The sequence below is a fragment of the Poecilia reticulata genome, linkage group LG2 (genome assembly GCF_000633615.1).
Source record: "Poecilia reticulata strain Guanapo linkage group LG2, Guppy_female_1.0+MT, whole genome shotgun sequence".
In the NCBI taxonomy this organism is placed as follows: domain Eukaryota; kingdom Metazoa; phylum Chordata; class Actinopteri; order Cyprinodontiformes; family Poeciliidae; genus Poecilia; species Poecilia reticulata.
The window spans coordinates 33,154,477-33,174,906 of record NC_024332.1 but is presented as its reverse complement, the minus strand read 5'-3'; the positions used below and the strand labels follow the sequence as shown (position 1 = coordinate 33,174,906).

The 20,430-nt window shown below is 39.3% G+C and overlaps 1 protein-coding gene across 1 annotated transcript in view; it reads left to right on the top strand.

Annotated features, from left to right (window-relative positions):
* The window catches only part of fmnl2a (formin-like 2a), a 58,738-nt gene that overhangs the window by 24,688 nt on the left and 13,620 nt on the right, over positions 1-20,430 (top strand). The window contains exons 4-16 of the mRNA XM_017309273.1: positions 3,000-3,076; positions 7,905-7,988; positions 9,821-9,976; positions 11,356-11,394; positions 11,906-11,950; positions 13,936-14,044; positions 14,234-14,310; positions 16,143-16,236; positions 17,320-17,394; positions 18,689-18,799; positions 19,025-19,174; positions 19,620-19,721; positions 20,038-20,350. Of these exons, the coding sequence (XP_017164762.1) occupies positions 3,000-3,076; positions 7,905-7,988; positions 9,821-9,976; positions 11,356-11,394; positions 11,906-11,950; positions 13,936-14,044; positions 14,234-14,310; positions 16,143-16,236; positions 17,320-17,394; positions 18,689-18,799; positions 19,025-19,174; positions 19,620-19,721; positions 20,038-20,350 (1,432 nt within the window). The remainder of the gene's footprint in view (positions 1-2,999; positions 3,077-7,904; positions 7,989-9,820; positions 9,977-11,355; positions 11,395-11,905; positions 11,951-13,935; positions 14,045-14,233; positions 14,311-16,142; positions 16,237-17,319; positions 17,395-18,688; positions 18,800-19,024; positions 19,175-19,619; positions 19,722-20,037; positions 20,351-20,430) is intronic.

Sequence of the window (20,430 nt, the reverse complement as noted above, 5' to 3'; positions counted from 1 at the left end):
TCATATGAGCTGATCTACCTTCCCCGCATTCCCCCCCACCCCCTATTTAGAGTTGATCAGCTTTAATAAAATATGTCCCAAGAAGATGTCACTTCAGTTCTCTTCTGCCTTGTTTTCAGCTCTGGTGGCCTCACGTTTGTCGTGTAAAATTAGCCTGACATGAGACTGGCGCCTTTTCTTTGCCTCAATTGAAAGCTTGAAGTGGACAGACACACAGGAACAAGATGAAAGACTGAAGCGAGTGCAGCAACAGGGAAGGAGGGAAGGAGAGGTGCTGAATTAAAGAGCGCTTATTGAGGGAAGGGGCAAAGAGATGGACGGACGACAGTAGAGACAAAAAAAACTAAGCACAAGAGGGCACGGAGGAAGAGAGAGTTATGGGCTTCTTTCTGCATTCCTGCTCCATCCCCCTTTTCTTCCAACTCAAACAATTGCCACTTTGTGCCACTGTGAGAGAGCTGGAGGTCATTGCCTCTGCTTTCCATAGGCAGGCTCCCGTGCATTCCTCCGAGCAGCTCCCAGCCAATCGGCAGCCAAGGAGGAAGAGCCTCAGTCTAGCTAGTCCCCAAGAATGCATCAGTCGTTGATTTGCTTCCAGAACAACCCCTCCTGTGCTAACACCTCCCCAAACCTCAGTTTTTCACTTTCCCCTCCTTTACATTCTCCCTGCTGTCTCCTCTTCATCTCCCCCCCCCCCCCCCCCTGTCTCTTCCTGCTCTCTCTGTGATGCAGCTGGTAGCACTTAAAGTTGTGGGGGTTTGGTGGGGAGCTGAGAGAGCCTGCGCAGTACCCCGAAATGTGTTCTCTGCTTTCCATATCCTTTTTTTTCTTTTTTGAAGTACTCCTCCCCAATAATAAAAAAAAACAAAAAAAAAAAAAACGATTCTCTGTTTCTCATCTCCTCAAACGTACACCGCCCTGGACCAGAGTCGTCCACTGGAGAGAATCAGCTGTGGGAACAGCTCTCTTCTCTGTGGATGTTAATAATAGGCTGACACAAGCCTGAGCTCTGCTTCCTCCCAGATATAAACGCATCATGGAAAGAAACTGGGAGGGTTTGTCTCGTCTCTTCTTTTCTGTCCACACTTTTATAGCACCGCTTCAACCTTCTCCAGGTTTTACAGAGTGTTTTACAATGTGTTGATCCTTCACCCGTTCACACAAGTGTTCTTTTCTTATCCAAGTCTCCGGTCTAATCTGAAATTAATACAAGGCAGGAGTGGAGGATTGGACCACTGATGATTTTAAGACAGCCAGGGCTCCTGTTTRTTCTGGAAAACTCAGGGAAATTTTGGAATTTGGTAGAAGTATTTTCTAGTTCAAAGCAAGAGGAGAAGAAATTCATCCGTCAACTGATGGATTCATTACTCCTCAGTTGATCCAAATCACCTCTTGTCTATTTTTTTGTAGTGCAAATATTTTAGTACACTTGAAATAAGACAAAGTAACTTTTCAGCAACATGTGGGAGCTTGTTTTAATAAAAAAAAATCCTTTATATTGTTGAAAAAGTACTTCACTTATAATAAGACACTTTTCCCATGTTATAAATGAAATAGTCTGCCATTTTTCAACAACGTTGAGGAATTTTTGACTTAAGCCAAGCTCCTGTATCTGGCTGAAAAGTTATTTGTAAGTTAGTTTTGTCTTCAAGTGTACAAAGATATTTGAACAGAAAACTAGATTAAAAAAACAACTAAGATTTGGTGCTTTTACCGCTTATTTTATCCTATCCTGAACTAAAYGTATAACCCTAAACCATAGTATTTTACAATTTTCCTGTTTCTYCTGTCAGATCGTCTAAAATGTGACAAACYTATAAAAACATGGCTACCTGTAAAAATAACAGCTCACAATGTAACATTTTGTTTATMAAAGTTCAGTTGGCTTTTCTTCTGTATTATGAAGAGGTTTCAATCTGTCTCATGTGGGGATTTTCCTCTCCTCATTACGTTACAGCCCATTTGATCGCCACGGGTCATTCGCTCAGTTTGTTTTGTTCTTGTGGTTGTGTAACAGACTAAACGGCCTCTTGTCTACAGTTTTGCAGATAGCTATTGAGTCAGAATGGGGGAGAAAAAGGACATAGTAATCCTCCGCTCATATTCATTTTTGTTTTGGTTTGTTTTTTGTCTCGATCAGGAGCTGAGTCTCACCTTTGCGTGGTCTTCAGGTTTTTATAGCAGCTGTAGCCTGAGTAACAAACACRAGAATCTCTGTTTATGTAGCTGGTGGGTGTTGAAGCTATTTAAAGACACAATCTACTGCCCTTAGACAAGATTGGGCTTATTGTAGTTGAACTAGCACTATTTAATAGACTTACACTAGCAAGGTGTGTTTTGACACTTGATTATTACGAAAGAAATGACCACAGTGAAACATGGTGATGGCAGCATCATGCTTTGGGATAAATTTTATTTGATCCCAAAGCATGATTTTTCTTGAAAATATTTTCTCCGCTGTTTGTCCCATGAGAGCATCAATACATATCAATAAATTGGAAAATCTGATTGAAACTGAATGTAAAGGTGCCTTGACAAATTTAGTATTTTAAATTGTACACGATATGTAAGAAGTGTTTATCATGGTGTGGTGTCAGAAAAGCTTTTTTTTTTTTTTTTTCTTTGCAGGGTTGACTTTAGTTGAGAATTTGAATGGATAAGCTATAAAATTGAGGTAAAAAGAAGTAAAACAAGGGAACTGTAGCTTTTTTCCAGTGAGTCAGCTCTTCATCTTTAATAGCCTAGTTAATAGCTACTTTTCTGTTGAGGAACGACTCAGCCCCTATTTTTTATCCTCCGATTTTATAATCAGTACGTGCTGAACTCCCTCCTCACTCTCACTTCAGAATGTCTATATTTGTGTTTGTCTGACCTTTCTTTTTAGAAAAATATTTCCCCCTCAGCCAAAAAACGTTCCCTGATCTATGTTCCTACCACATGTTGATTTATTAGGGTATGATGAAATCTAACCTCCCCCCAATTTTATTTTCCTTCCTCAGAAATTCAGACGGAGGGTACAAGAGTCCACCCAAGTCCTGAGAGAACTGGAAATTTCGTTGCGGACCAATCATATAGGGTGAGTCACGGACTGTGCTGAAGCTTGTGTAGTATAAACGCGTCTTGTGTTTGATTATGTTCGATTTAAGGGGGGAAAGTCTGGCATTCCAGACACCAGGAGATGCAGACGTCGATGCTAAACCCAGCCTCCCCCTCCCTTGTATCATTCCTATCTGTGCTGTGACCTAATATTACACCGAAAACCATGTGGCGGCGAAGAAAAGATGAATCGCAGGATTGTTTCGGAGCAGCTGACACATGAGCAGCCTCTGGAAGGAAAACACATTTTTTCTTCGCTGGAGTTTGGCCGCGCCACTGTAGCATTTCAGTCCATGATTCTGATGATGAGATATTAATGTGGATATTGCTACACAGACGACGATGATTTCACAATAGATGAAACACTGGTGCGTTCATGTGCTATGTTAGGTATTCTGAGATAACAAGTCTAAACCTGTGCAGATTTAGAGCTGTACAGTCAGCCTGGAGCACAGATCAATATCTCAGAGTCTCAGTGTTTTTTCATGCTTTAGATCACACATCTGCGTCTCCATGGGCTGTGATGAGTGCGTTACTAATGAGGCCTAATGCATGCTGGGATATGTTAGATCCAAATTCCAATTATAGTTGTAAAGAAATGCTGCTTTACAGACATAAGGGATGTCTGCGTCTTGTGTTTTTTAATAGTGTTGGTCCTAAAAAAAAAAGTCTGGAACTTAATGCAAAGTTTTTCCAGGTATAGATGAGTTTGAAAGGAGAAAACATGAATGTTGAAAAATATGTACATATGTACATTTCAGATTTTTTTCCCTTCCTTGTATTGTTTGTTTCCTCTTTTTTCCTTTCATTTGTTTTTTCTCTTTTTCAGGTCTCATTTTATACTTTGAAATGAAAGACTATTGACTCTGAAAAGCTCAGCTTGGAAAAATCTGAATTTTTTTTTTTTTACATAAAAAATAGCAGGAATCCTGTAACCTGTGGGAAAACGGGGAATGTATGTCCTTAGCAACCACATATATGAGCATTACCAAGACAAACACTACCAGAACAGAAAGTAAACCTTTAAATGCAGCTTATAGCAGAGCTCTTAAATCTTTTCTCAGATCAAAATTTTTTTTCTCACTACAATCATATCTCTCACAATGTGTTAGTCATTTTACTCGGGAAGAAACATGATTGACTCTGAAGATTACATTTCTAGAAAAAAGAAATGACACACACTTCTAATTTTAAGATTTTACACATAAGAGACATTWCTAAGTTTTAAATCTAACCTGAAACATAAAAACTCACACAACAGATGCTATGCTGTCAGTACTCATTAAGCAAAAAAGTTATTCAAAAATTATAAAAATCTCAGTGTGAAAAACCAAAATAAACCCTTGCTTTCATTGGTAYAAAAAGCCTATGATTAACTGATTATCAGGATTATAAGTGTGACCACTTCTATGAAAGCTGGATTTTTTTGCAGCAGCTTGTTCTGGAGTCTACTGGTCAACACAATGTCAGGGCAGAAAGACATCAGCAATTACGTCGAACAAGCCATTGTTTCTTCGCATTGATCAGTGAAAGGCTATAAATCCACTTCCAAATTCTTCAAACTTCATCATTGGTAAATGAAAAATAATTTTCACAAGTGGGAAACATTGAGACTGTTTGTGGCCTTTCCCAACAGTGAAGGCCACCAGCGAAAGCAAGGTTAGACTATGTAACTCTCGGATATTACAAAACCCCCAAGAGTTGCGTTTTACACAATGTGTGCTTCAGCTTTTAAATTCTTGACAGTAAAATTGGAAAAAGATCTTATAAGTTCGGTTTCTTTGAATGAGACAGGAGAAGTAAGTCTCCAGAAGGTTTGCAGAATTGTCTCTGAATAAATCACAAGAGAGGGACTKAGATATGCTTTGGGCAGATGAGACCAAAGAAGAGATGTTTGGTCATAATGCACAGCACAATGTGTTTGGCAGTGACCAAAAGCGTACTGAGCTCAGTGGTGAAGGATTCATAATTTACACTCGCTTCACAGCCTTGTGACCTGTGCAGCTTGCACTCACAGAGTCGACCTTGATCTTTTCTGGATTCCAGAGTGTTTAAGTATCAAATTGGAGGCTATTTGTTGATCTCAAACACAGCAGCAAATTTTCAACAAAATGTCCTGGAAAACATGGTACAATGGCTCTTTAATCAGTCAACATGATTGAAATGCTGAGAGAGTGCCTTTAGAAAGCATTGGAGAAACTATAATTTGAGCAGATATCATTCTTTTGTGTTGACGTTGGAACTAGACGAGTTTGTTGGATTTTAGTTACTCTTAGCTGTAGCTGTCATTGAATCCTGCTTCTGGTGAATCACTGGGTTTACTGATTTTTTCCATTTTGGCTTCATGCTTGCTTAATAAATATTGCAAGTTTGGAATCTGTCCWTTGTTTTTGTAGACTTGTAATTAGGCTTAAGTAAATGTATACCCTGGTAAAGACCAGATGAGCATTTTAAGTAGGTGGTAGCAGCAGATCTTGAAGGATGCAGCTAAGAGAGCATTTGGTGGCCAAAGACTATTGAAACAGCAAAACACTCTTCAGTCTAAACTGTCTTCTAAACCCTCTGTTTTTCTCTTTTCCTCCCTCCCACACACGTATATATTCTTCAATTTGTCAGTTTCACCCACACTCTAAGATTATCTCATGTGTCTGACAGCAGCGGCTCTTGCACTCCTACAGACTGTTTACACACCGATTCTGCTCTTTAAACCAAAACATGACTCCAGCCGCAGACGATGCCCGTGTTGCAAAGCAGCTGAACCACTGTTTAGAGGGATGAACTCTTTTAAAGATGCTGTGTTGAAAAACGAGATTACATGAAGTCAGTCTCTGTTAGACAAATGAGGAGCTAACCATGGAGGCGGGGGAGGGACATGGAGAGGTCAGGAGCTGCCGATTGAAACGGAGCAACAATGTCACCCACTGACACAGTGAATAATTGCTGCTTCTTTTCAGAGGTGAAACGGAAAGTTTGATCAATCATGCTGCGCATAATGGGCGGATTGTCCCTGAGCGTGCTCTGCTGACGCCGACCCTGGCTCCACGCCTGCCTGCCTGTGTCCGACATGTTGCACTGTGGTCACCAACATGTGGAGAATGGGAGAGTTGTCAACATCTTGTGGTAATGACCACCATATGGGCAACGAAGCCACTCTGTCAGTCTGTTTTAAGACGACGGCCGTGCCTGGCACCGGTTTACCGGACTCTTGTACTAGATTGTCMAGCTCCATGCAGTCACACCACATGGGGGGCCAATCAAGACGCAGCCACATAATCTTTAAAGAGTCTTAATGAATGTGACATCAGTCAAAAGCCTTTGTGGTTACAAGAAATAAAGATGTGACACTTCTGTCCAATTAGCTTTATGTTTGCATTACATTTCATTGGGATTTACTTTGACAGACTAACAGAAAGCAATGCATAATTTTGAAGGGAAATAAAAATGATACACAGTTGTGAAAAACAAACCAAAAAAAAAAAAAAAAAAAAATTAAAATCTGAAAAGTGTGGCATGTATTTGTAACCAGCCCCTCTAAAGCCCCTTTCGCACTGCAAGGCCCACCGCAGAACGGCACGGCACGGGTTCAAAGTAGGGCTGACCGTTTTTGCATTAGAACTTCCGACCCGGTTCCACCCGGCTCCTTGGAACCACAAGAGGTGTGGTTCCAATCGGGCCGGCTAAGCGGGGCTGCTTTGAATTCAGCAGCTGATTGGTTTAGAGTCAGCCGTTGGTTGTTTTGCAGTCAGCCGTTGATCGGTTCTAGCTGGCTCTCACTAAACTGTTTTCACTGTATTTTGTGACAAGTGCTCTTTTTAATATTTTTATTATTATTTTTAATTTGCAATGTATTCCTCCCAATATTCTGCTGTTACCTGGTCCCATGATGAGGTAATTTTTTTTCTTCTGCTTACTTGCTGATGAACGAGTACAGAATGAACTAGAGCGGTCAACGAGGAAAGAGAAAGTTTTCCGCCGCATCTCTGAGGAAGTGGCTTTGGTTGGCTACATCGGAACCATTGTTTAGTTTAAAAAATAATGACGTCAGGTACAGCTTCGATGCCAGGCTCAGTTATATGCAAACACATCAGGGCTGCAGTACGGGTGGAACTGGACCGAAGCGTGCCGTTCCGTTCCGGGCCTTGCAGTGCGAAAGGGGCTTAAGTCAATACTTTATAGAACCACCGTCGATGTCGTAACAGCTGCAAGTCTTTTGGGCTTAAATTGAGGCTAGCTCAGTTATGATGCACACTTTGTGAATGTCTCTGTTTGAATAAATTCTTGCATGTGGGATTCATCTACTGCTCTGGAAGACTGGATGCTTATTTGTAATTGTTTATTTTAAAAWWTTTTTATGAATTCTAGGCAACTAAATAGGTAACATAACATTTGAAAAAGCTGCATATGAACAAATCAGTGATTTGGTTTCTGAAAGTTTTTTAAATACATTAAAAGAAAGAACTCACATTTTCATTCTTGGAACTCAAGTATATAATTTGATAAACTTTTTTAATGTGTTTATTTTCTTTCATGCTTTAAAGCTCTTAAGAACTCATACAAAATCAGAAAACCAGAACAAGGCCTGATTAGAAAGTCTCCAGAATAGAAGAAACTCAAAAGGGTYYTACAAGAAAACACAAAAGCTTTTAATTCCCAGCAGTGTTGTTTTGTTTCACTTTCCTGTAATTGTACAAGCATATCTGTCTTGCACTTTTATTTCTGTAAATGTCCATTCAAATTTAACTGATGGCCACAACAGTTTATTAGCAAATTTATGTTACAATAAACTTCTATATTTGTTTGTTTTTCAGGTGGGTGAGGGAGTTCTTAAATGAAGAGAACAAAGGCTTGGACGTGCTGGTGGAGTACCTTTCATTCGCGCAGTACGCTGTCACGTAAGTCCCTGCATGCATCCTCTGTGGGCAACAGTGTTTCAGAGGAACCAGCACAACGCTGCTATTCTACAGATGCTGATGCCTCTCCACTCAGCGCCAGCTCCACCRTCTCTGCTGTCAGAAACACTGAGTCACTCGCTGACCGTCGCTGACAGATTGTGTATTATAGCAGCCGTATGCTGCTATTCATGAACTGACTGGGTGATTATTAGTCACTCGAACAGAGTCCCTGTTYGAGCTCCCGTGGCCTTTTTTGTTTAATTTTAAATTCATCGCTTGACTTCAGCMTGTGTGATTATGGTTTGTCCACATTACAGAGGTTTCCTGTAATATTATATTTATAYAGTGCTGGAACAGCACATAAGGTTGGGTGGGATAAAATACCTTAGTCGCTACCGACTTCAACGAAACATTTCATTTGTTTAGCTTCACATGTTTAAACGCACAAAACCACAGTGGCRTCACTGCTGGGTCATTAGACTTTGACATGTCATGGTTCATATGACAACTTGATWAAGTGTTTATGTTTTGGTTATTGGACTTTCTAATCGGAAGCCAGTGATTTAAAAAAAAAAATAAAATAAAAAGCTGTTTTAACTTTTTTATTTTGGTCAAAACAAATTGGCAGAAATTTAAAGGTCAAACATCTCACCTTTTTAAAAAATGAAATGGTCTCATAAGTTTTATGTTTTTTTTGTAGCAGTGAGGAATGTAMGATTTTAATAGAMGTCAGTGGGGGAATTTTGCACTAAAAGTTGTTTAAGCAGAAWTTTTTGGCAGTACATAATAATAGATAATGCAATCAAATCAGTTTTGTTGCTTATCTTTGATCTGTCAAAAATCCTGTCAAGAATTACAGCTCGCAGTGAAAGTGTTTAAATCCTAAAGGTAATTGATTGCCCAGCAGTTTTAATCAGGCCTGAAGTATAAGATGAATCTGAAAAAAAAAAAAAAAATCGGAAAAAATGCTGATGTACAGTAATGTCTTTTTTGGCGTGCGTCAATTTTTGCCACAAAGGTATTGGAAGATGACAAAAGACATCRTAGGTGTAAGAATAAGACTGCATTCCAGTAGTTYAGCTAAAGATACTGGAATGTAGTTTTCCTTCAAAGGTTCTTGCTACAAGCTTTTATACTATCAAAATGATCTGATACTTAAAAGAAAAGCAAGAAAGAAGAACAAATATGCCAATGGGGAAAATGTGAAAGGTAAAAGARGATAAAATGAAAGCCATTAAATTAGACAGACTACGGAAAAGACACTGACGCTGCTAATTTTATGCCTGAGTGATCACCATTCAGAGCTCTAAAAACAGACAACCAAAAAATGTGCATAGTAAAACTTTTTGCTGAATAAAAAGTTTTATTAAGCAACTGAACTATTAGTCTACTAGTAGTTCAGTAGTACTGAACTAGTAGTTCAGTAGTACTGAACTACTAGTAGACTAGTAGTTCAGTTGCTGAATAAAACAACTTCTGATTAGAAAGAAGTTCTGATTAGAACTTCTTTCTAATCAGAAGTTATTGGACTTCTGATTAGAAAGTCCAATAACAAACATAAACACTTTATCAGTAGTACTGAACYACTGACTACTTCAGTACTGTTGCTGAACTAGTCAGCAACAGTACTGACATTGAACAAAGCTGCTTTTATCATTTTTTTAAAATCTGGTAACATTTAGGGAATAAATCTGCTGCTTCAGCCAAAGTATAGCAAGTCTCTGGGTGGTCCTTAATTGTGGCTCAGACTGTTAAATAACTGCAAAATAAAGTGTTTTTCACAATTGGAAAGGTTTATCACAGCGTTGACTCATCTACGTCTCATTTTCCAGTTTTGATGGCGACTGCTTGGAAAACAATACAGAAGTTATCATGGACAAGTCCAAGACCTGGGGCCGGTCTATAGAGGACCTGCATGGAGGGGGTACCCTGCCAGCCAACATCACGGGGAACGGCATCACTCGTGGCGGGCGGCACTCCACGTTACGGTACTACAAACATCACTGCTCGTTTCTACATTTACCTGATGGTGACAAAGTTACCCAGCAACTGCGTTCCTTCCCCATTTTCTGTTTTCAGCACTTGGCTTAAGCAGTGTGATTATTTTGAGAAGTCACACATTTCTTATGATGCCTCAGCTGCCTCTTTGTGTAGTCATGGGGTCTCTAAGACTTTAAATGGCTTAAAACACATGGAAGGGGGGAAAAAAAATCTTTTTGTCTGGCTTTTTCTTTTATGATTTTARCTACCCAGACTCATGATTGTGACACATGACTGGCAGTTTTTCAGGCGACACACTAGATCTTTTTGTAGGTCATTTTTCTTTCCAGGGCAATATTTATAAACACCAAACTAACTCCAAATCCRAGGTACACAGGACTCCACTGCTGKTTATTCAGAAGGCCCTGGCTAATATATACTTTGAAGCACAAATCCAACTTGTTCATGCATCATTTCTCTAATCCCCACTGTCATGGCTTTATTCTCTCAGTATGGAAGTCATATTGACGTCTGTTGCCTCTAATCCTTAATTTGAAGAGGTTTACCTGAGCACTTCGTACACAAAGAGCATTACTGAGTCAAGGGCCACATGAACTTTTAAGACTTTTACACGAAAATAATATTTAGGCAATGCATAGTGAATTGTTCTGTGTGAGTTTGACACACACATACGTAATATTTATATATAATAAAACATATTTTAYACGCTTTATTACTATTACTATTATTAATTCAAGACTGTCAGACAAAGATAAGTCTAACTTTTGCTTTGCAGAAGTTTTTCCCCCTTAAACTTCCTGAAATGTTATGTTAATCCAACAAACAATCCATTTTACTGGTATTTGTGTGATAGACCAACACAGAGTAGAAAGTAAAAATGTGAAGTATGGAGTCCATCTCCTAGATATGTTGGATATGAGTAGATGTGTTGTAAAATTATCTGTTGCTGCAAATACATTGAAATCTTTTGACAGTGTCTGCCAGAATTACTCAACCAGAGACAGACTTTTTGAACATTTATCTTAGTAAATGGGATGAATACAAATGCAAATCATTTCCTTGTTGCTACTTTCTGTTGGTCTGTCACCAAAAACACAGTCAAGAAATAATATGAAGTTTGTTTTTTTAACATGACATAATTCAAAGATCGATTGTTGGAATGTCCGTCAGCTGCCTACAAAACCTCAGGACAAAAGTGGTTTCCACCACTTCATTCTGGTGCTTTATTTGTCTTGTTCCAGTCAGTTAAGTAAATGGTGCTGGTTCTCTTGTGTCACTGCTCTGGAGTATGTTCAGTATGTGAAAATGGTCAGTGTCTTCAGCTGTCTTGACTGTCTCTTCTGTTTTTTGTCGCCGTCTTCATCAGTAGTCATCTGCTCTTTTGTCCGCCACTCTTCGACAGCAGGCAGGTCGCCACTTCCCCGTTCCCTCTTGAGACGCACACATGAACACACAAAATGCTGCGTCCACAGACTGCCGCTCACATATGCATCCCTACACACAGCACCCCTTCCTTATTGTACTTTTTACCTCCCTGTTAGAGCTGTCTGGTTTATTTGTCCTTCTGTTTCTGTCAGGAAAGTGAATTATTTGTACTCCCAACCTGCTCCCTCCTCCTAGTGCTCCTCATTCTCGTGTGACTGAGCTCTGCTTCTCTTGGAGTAAATGGTTTGTTCTGCACTCATTGTTTCTGTTTGTGTGCTGCTTGTGTTACTCCTCGAATGACATTCCTGTGCAGAACTTAGCCTAGATTCTCAAATGGCTACTATAGATCGCTTCTAGAAATGTTTCTGTGTTTTGATGAAGACAGAGATTGTACCTTTTGCTGTTTAGGTAGTATTAAAATAATCTGTAGCTGGTTTATTAAAGCCAAACTAAGTCATTTGTATTTGCTTTCTTCAAATTGCCTCTTGTAGGATGCCGGGTTCGTTGAACTGTCCAAAGTGTACTCAGATGAGACGGTATGTCTGAGGAGTTAGGAGATCACTAGCAACATGTAGACATCTTAGCCCTGTATCTTATAGCCTGTAGTGTAGTTCTAGTGTTTGGTTTTTCCATGTGGCACAAATTAAACTGTTATTACTCGTCTGTATTGTTGAAAAAACAAATATTTTTGACTTGTCACATAAACCTAAAAATCTTTTCTGCTCAAACTGTTTTTGTCCTTCTCCAGAACATGAATCAGATTTTTCACAAAGCAAATTAACCTTGTTTGTTAATTTGTCTGGTTCGCATGTCAATCGGGATTTTTTTTTTCCTTTTTGTCCCTCAGTCATTTACATATAGGCCTTTATTGAATCTCAGTTCAATACATTGAAGTTTAAAGCTACTGTGTTGTCATGTCTATATCAAATGAAGCACAAATCCAACTCGTTCATGCATAATTTCTATTTCAAACATTGTCTACATTATTTTTGTGACGACGTTTCTCTTGGATCACTCGGGCTGTTACGTTTCTGATCCAGTGGTCTCATTTTCTTGGCAGCGATGTATATTTTATCATAGTTGGAGAATTGTGCAGGGCAGCTTTACTATGTTACTCCAACACGAAGTCAACTGGTGTAAGAAAGCTGCGGTTATGTTCCAACAGTGTGTCACCTATATAGTGCACATAGGTTTATCATTTGTTTCTAAAGCTCAGCTGGATTCGACATGCAGTTTACGTGTTTTACACGCAAGTATGTTTACGCTTGTTTTGACATGATTCATAATTTCCTCCTTACGTTTTTCAGTTCAATTTCAGTTAAAACCAACTGTCAAAGTTGATGCTCTACTTTGGGAGAAAACCCACGCATGCACAGGGAGAACATGCAAACGCCATGCAGAAAGACTGGGGTCGGGAATCGAACCCAGAACCTTCTTGCTGCAAGGCAACAGCTCTACCAACTGTGCCACTGTGCAGCCCACCTAACATACTAAAAAGGAGTAAATCTTGAATATGAATGACTTATGTTTCGACTGCGCTCTGCTTTCGCCTTCATCATGAACAGAAATCTGTAAACACAACAGCCAATTGAATTGTTTTTTTATTTTGGTCTAGTTTTCCCCTTTATTTATTCTCTTCTGTAAGGTATAAATTTGCTCAGCAGAACAGAGAACAAAAGGCTCTTTCAGACATGTCATAGCACATTCATTTCCTGTGAATTTATTCCTGTTCTTAGTTCCACTTCACCTATGTTAAGAGGACGATTAGTTGGGAGGGGAATCTTTCTTTTTTTACTCCTATGTATTATTTTGGGTAACTTGTTCAATATGCGGCTGTCATTTTGATTATTTTGGTTTTGTGAAGTACTTTTCCCTTAACTCTAACACATAATGTTTACGCATCTTCATCCAAAATCTGCTGCCTCTTAAAAAAAAAAAAAAAAAAAAGTCTGCTGTGACTCACTGATAAGTTTTACCTACAGGCAGGGAGTCTGACAGGAATCAGCATGTCAAACTGTCGCCTGAAGAAATGTTTTTCTACTGAACTCGGACTTGGAAATTGAAACTTGTGTTTGTAAAGTTTGCAAATAAACAGTTTTGCTTTAACTGGATCAGCACTTACGTCGTCGCAGAAGCCTTGTTTTTTTTTTTGTCCTCGTAAAGTTGCACAGTCACCCTGCTGCATGCAAATGACTGGCTGCTATTATGTTAGCTGTGATTGATATGTAAGTGAAGGACATCAAGCTAAAACAAAGCAGCCATCCTGTGGCCCCTGTGTGTGGMAGTAGATCATATAGCCTTGTTTGTGGTATTGTAAAGTGGCTTGACACTTTAACAGCCTCTCTATACGAACAAGGCGCTGGGTTACTGTTCTCATTTACAAATAGCATCTGTTCTCTTGCTTATCCAGGCTTTTCACACGTGTTCAGACACAAACCGACTTGACACTCCATTTAGAAACCCATGCACTATTTTCCCTTTTTAGCAACTTTTCTTCAATCTTTTCTTTTTGTTTTATAAGCTGCAGCACTCTGCCGAGCAGGAGAACGCTGAAAAACTCCAGACTCGTCTGTAAAAAGGACGATGTCCATGTTTGCATCATGTGCCTACGTGCCATCATGAACTATCAGGTAAGCTTTCTTTTATCTGCAGGGACTACATGACCTTTCAGGCTGATGCACAACCATCTATTTGAAGCTAAATTCAATTTGCTCCCCTGCTGTCCCTCCATATCTTATTCATCATGTACAATAATATTTAAAGGCTGCCCTGTTTTTAATCTGTTATTTGTCTTTGTCTCCATTATATTTGTGTTGCAGTATGGCTTCAACATGGTCATGTCACACCCACATGCTGTGAATGAAATTGCACTAAGTCTCAACAATAAAAATCCACGGTAAGATCAAGGAAGAAGTCATGAAAATGTGATTGTTGGACATTAATCAAAGWGAAAGTTAGCAACACTTTGCAGATAATTAAAAATCACAGTGAATAAAATCTGTTCTTTCCTTCCAAATGTTTTTGTTGTGGCTGCTAGTTTGTTTTTAAGCAGTTAAATTTCTTACTGCAGTATTCTCAGTTTAGATTTTGTGCTTTAGTAAAATTACATCCATAGTTTCAGAGTATTAGCTGTGTCGTTTTGTACAAGTGCATTCGTTGCTCTGAGACATCCATCAGGAAGGAAGGAAGATAAAAAGCTCTACCAGCAGACTCCTCTACACAGACAGATGCATAAAGAGATCACTGCTGGAAAGCCTCTGCTGTGTGTKTGTCTGCGTGTGTGTGTGTGGATGGATTGATGCATGAGTTCTCAAACAATGCCCAAAGGTTACAGGATGTCCTGAAAAGTTGATGTGAAACMTCTTTGCATCACATGTCACATATTCTTTCCTTCAGGCAAATGAATCCTGCATCAATAAAATGAAAACAACACAAACATGCTGATACTCAACAAATGACATGTTGATGATTTGATGTTCCTAATATAATCAACATAGCCTTGCAAAAGTATTAACACTACCTTGAACACATTGTCACATTACCACCACAATGTTTATTTTGTTGGGGTTTTATGTGATGGTAATACCAAGTAGAGCATACGTTTGAGGTGAAAGGGAAATGATTATTATTTTACAAATGAAAGGCTAAAATGTGTGGTGCCAATTCTGTATAGAACCATTATCCACTCCAATTACAGCTGCAGAATGTGACATTTTTACCCATTCTTCTTTGAAAAACAGCTTGATTTCGGTGTGATTGTCTCTGCACAGATTCTGGATTAGATTTAGGTTTGCACTTTGACTGGGATATTGTCATGAATATGCTTTGAGCTAAATCAGGGGTGTTCAGAATATGACCCCGGGCCATTCGTAGCACTCTGAATTATATTGTTCACTCCCAGATTACAACTAAAGACATGATATAAATCTGCCATGCAGCAGATAAATTTTTAAAAATGCATTAAATTTGGCCAAACGCAGAAAGCTCTTTAATGGAGGACTGACCCAAATCCTGTTCCTGTTRCTGAGTAAAGACGAGAACATTTTTGTAAACCAATATCAACACATTMAATTTTGTGCTCTTTTTTTTTTTTTTTGCCCCATCAGTAGTTTTAGGGTTGAACCTCCACCTTAATCTGCCGTCTTCATGCAGTCTGTTACAGATTTTCTTCCAGAATTGTTCTGCATTTGCCTCCCATCTGTTTTCTCATCAACTCGGCCCGTTTTCCTGTTCTTGCTGCAGAAAAGCTTCCCCACAGCATCACAGTCAAACAAATTGTCAAATGATTAATGATGTTTTTCTGGACAATAGTTCTTGATTAGGATGGTGTTTATAGGGTGACGTACAATCGGTGTTTTCGCATGCATAGTAATGTATTCTTTCCACTCTCAGATAATGGTCTTTTTTATTACTTAACCCAGCTTTAAAGTCAGACTTTTACTTGYAGAAAAGAAAGTAAAATATCCTTCCAGTTGAAAATTATCCACTACTTTGTGTTGGTCCGTCTTATAAATTCAGAATAAAAACACACTGAGGTTTGTGGTTGCAGCCATGAGTGTGGGAAAATTGATGGTACTTTGCGAGGCACTGCAGTGTTGTTGATGAGGGGTTATTACGATATTTAGTTAACACTACTGACTTTACACTTTAAGTTTATATTTGCTTCTCTAATGGCAAACATAATATTTGCTAACCTCTCCTGCCATAACTTTCTCTGTGGTTTTACAGAACCAAAGCTCTGGTGTTGGAGCTCCTGGCGGCAGTTTGTCTTGTGAGAGGAGGCCATGAAATTATTCTCTCCGCCTTTGACAACTTCAAGGAGGTATGACCAGCTTAAAGAATGGTAAACTGGGGATTCTTTAGGGAGACCCTTAAGTCTTTACATTCCAACTGTATCGTTTCAAACAATCTCTCGGTCCTGGAGGAATGCTTCTCCGGCAGATTCCCCCTCGGTGTTGCTTCAAAGGGTTCAGAGATACCGGTCTGTCTGTGTAGCACAGGATAACCCACCCATCAGACAAGACCGCTCCGTGCGTGTTAACAAGATTCGTCAGGCGCATCAAAGCTCAGAAAAGCACAGCGACAGATGTTCAAGATAGCCTTCCTGACCTGTGGCTGTCTGGAGGGAGGTATCCTGGCTGCCAGGGAGAGAACTAGGGGCTAACCACAGCCTCATTTTGTAGCAAACATCTTACGAGTGTAGAGCGAGCGCAGTTTATGTAATATTTACACMTCTGAATTAAATATTGAGTGTGGCGCTTTCAGCGACGGTGGCATTAGTGGGAGAGAAGAGCTCACCTAATGAGACGGAGGCTGAGAAATGCTTCTGATGGTGTGAAACCACAGCAGCAGGGTCACAGATTTTGGGAGATTTCTCTTTTTTTTTTCATAATTAGGCAGCAGCGCAGTTAGCTTTATTTTACTGGAGATGATTTGCAGCTACAGAGAACTGACTGCAGGCAGGCCTATTTCTACTGAATTCTTTATTATACTCTGTCCCAGTCTGCCTCGCTACCCTCCCAGTGACCTTTCTGATCAGCCAAACATCAATCTACCCCATTTTTAYGTTTTTCTGGATGTCAAGTTCYATTTTAAATAGGCTTTTTTGCCACAAAAACACTTTATTTCTGGGATAAGGTTTACAAAAAGTATACAGTGTCTGCTGTAAATAGGATTAAGGCAGGCGGGTATGAATAATTTAGATCAGCAGTAATCACTTTGAAGACTGAGAACAGTATCATCAGACTGTTTTATAGGTGTTTTTTCACCTATGCTGGTGGTTCATATGTTGCAGCAGCTGCTGAAATCTTGAGTCTTCTTACTTTTTACTATTTCTTGCTAAGTTTATGATTATGGTTTCATAATAACACTGGTCACTAATTTTATGGACTCTTTTGCGTTGCAGGTATGCGTGGAGACGCAGCGGTTTGAGAAGCTTATGGAGTACTTCAAGAATGAAGACAACAACATTGACTTCATGGTGAATTCAAATAAACTCATTATAATAGATGATTTGATACAGCACTCTGTGACCAAACAACTTCTCTAGCAATGGCCTTTTGAGGTTTACCTTCCTTATGGAGGATGTCAGGGTCTTCCTGCTGGAGAACATCATGTCAGGAGAAAATAAAACCTTGAAATATTTCACTGCAAATTTCACTTTTTGAAAGTAATTACTGGGAATAGATTTCAATTGCATTACTTGGCCATCTGCTTGGGTTAAAATGGATCCAAATAGCTGAACTTTTCTCTCCTGTAAGCTCTGTTTTAGCCAGCAGTTTTGAAAATGAACTATTTAAAACTTTATTGGTAATCGGTAATGTGATTTGTTTTTCTTTTTTTTGAGAAAAATAAAATAAATGTGAGATCCACAGGCTGAATCATTTAGTGGATGAGACGGGTCCACAAAAAGCAACAAGGAGAACAGATAGTGACTGAATTAAAATAAAAAAGTGTTCACACCTACACCTATTTAAACATTTCGAACAGCCCTGCCGATATCCTCTTGTTGGACTAAACTTTTGAATAAATAACCTTTCTTTACAATTTTGAGATGAACATTTAGCTGTCTCTGTATTTGTAAGAGTCCAGTCTGACTGATATAAATGATGACAGCAGAACAGGAAGCTGCACATAGTTTATATTTATTTAATTTTGATTGATTGATCTCTTACTGACGTAATTATTGTACTACTTACCTGTTCCACTTCGGCATCATAGGATGGAGTATTTGCATCCAAACCATAAAACCCAAACTTGTCGGAGTTCATGGACGTTTTGCAATAAAAAGCAGAAAGAATCTGCAAGAGAAATGATTTGTCAATAGATCTGTAGACAGGATAATGTGTTGTCTTATCCCGTGCAATGTTATGGGAGAACACGAAGTACTGTCTTTTTGGCAAAAGGGGGTTGTACAAAGTACAATCTTTTTTTCCCATGGAGAGTCAGTATCTGTTATAAAGTGTGAATTTATTTTCAGAATCTTGTAAATATTTAACAGACCACAACCAAATTTGTCCAAATATGAGAACGGTAGTAGCTTTCTTATTTACATCAATTAGATTATATTAAGCATTCTTGTCTTGAAAGTGAAATACCATGTCTGCTACTTTTACTCAGCATTATTATACTGTCAGAATCTTCTACYCGAAATCAGAATAATGAGCATAAATCAAATTGTGTAGCATTATTTGTCTTCAATTTTAACTTATCTCTGCTAATAAAAAAAAATGCTGTTTAACTGACTCTTCTGCTTGTCTCTTCACGTTCTTCAGGTTGCATGTATGCAGTTCATCAACATTGTTGTGCACTCAGTGGAGGACATGAACTTTAGAGTTCACCTACAGTACGACTTCACCAAGCTGGGCTTGGACGACTACTTGGACGTAAGTTGCGATTTACACAGAACTCCTTCTGAGTATTCCCAGCTAAAGGTCCACAGTTCCTGCTGTAGTTACTGCACCCCTGAGATGTCCAGCATAGAGAGCCATCAATAACAGCTTTTCAGTTTTTTTTTTTTTTTTTTTTTGCAAACCTGCATATGTGAGATAGATGCAGTCCTTGGGAAAGAAAGTGGACTTTAATCACTATATTTTTTGTCTGTTTTACAGAAACTGAAGCACACAGAGAGCGATAAGCTCCAGGTTCAGATCCAGGCCTACCTGGATAACGTGTTTGACGTTGGAGCGCTGCTTGAGGATGCAGAGACCAAAAATGCTGCCCTGGAGCGAGTGGAGGAGCTGGAGGAGAACATGTCGCACGTGAGAAGCCACAAGTGTTATTTTATTATATTACAAAAAAAAAAAACAACAACATTTGTTTATTTATTATAGATGCCTCTTTTATAAGTGGCACTAACATTTTTGTATGCTCCTATGTGAACTTGTGCAGTGTAATGTTGTTCAGCAGTGTCTTTGAGTTGATACTGAACGACACAGTGAATCTTGAATTAATGCTCTGACATTTAGCATAAATTTGCTGCATGATTTGATTGATGTATTGGAAAAAGTTAAATGCTCATTATAATGTTTCCTGTCATAGCAAACTGATGTATGTGCAAAACATTAATCTCCTGAAAATTTCWAACTTATGAAGACATGAACACGATCAATGCGTTACATCGCTGCCCTCCCTGACCTTTTTTGAGTTGGATATTGTCTCTGCAACATGTTCATCTGTGACCTTTGCCCCCTTTCACTCTCATAGATGACAGAGAAGCTGCAGGACATGGAGAATGAAGCTATGGCCAAGATTGTGGAGCTGGAAAAACAGCTGATGACGAGGAACAAGGAACTTGAAGCCATCAAAGTCGGTTCTTACTCCAACATTTTTATTTTATTTTTTTTTACTTAAATCTTTATTACTTGTTGGAAATATGGTGCATCCACTGCTACATTTCCCTGCAAAAGGATTGATAACTCCWGGTTACAACCACAACCTACTTGTATTTTAATAGGCCAACACAAAAAATGGAAAGAGCAAGATGCATACATTTTACATTTTTTTACAGCTGAAAAAATTAGGCACATTARATTACAATGTCTCTCATTTAAATAGCACACTGTAGCCAGCTTTACTTCCTAATATCGCTAGCTCTTCTTTTTCCCTTTCCTTCCCCATGCAGGAAGTCTACAAAGACTCCACCTCGCAGATTCACTCGCTGAGGCAGATGCTTAAGGAGAAGGATGAGGCCATCCAGCGCCAGAGTAAGCTGGAGAAGAAGATCCACGAGCTGGAAAAGCAGGGAACCATCCGGATCCAGAAAAAGGGAGATGGAGACATCTCAATCCTGCCTTCTTCACTGGCTGGGGTGGAGGGTCTGGCGGGTGCCAGGGTGGGGGCAAATGGGATGGCTGCCTGTCAGAACAATGCAGGAGTTGCAGGAGGCATGTCTGCTCCCCCTCCTCCACCTCCTCCGCCGCCAGTCAACGGGCAATGTAGGTTTATAATCGGATCATCTGTGTGCCTCAAATATTGAAAACCCAAATGAGTAAAAAGTGGTTTAGAAAATTCATTT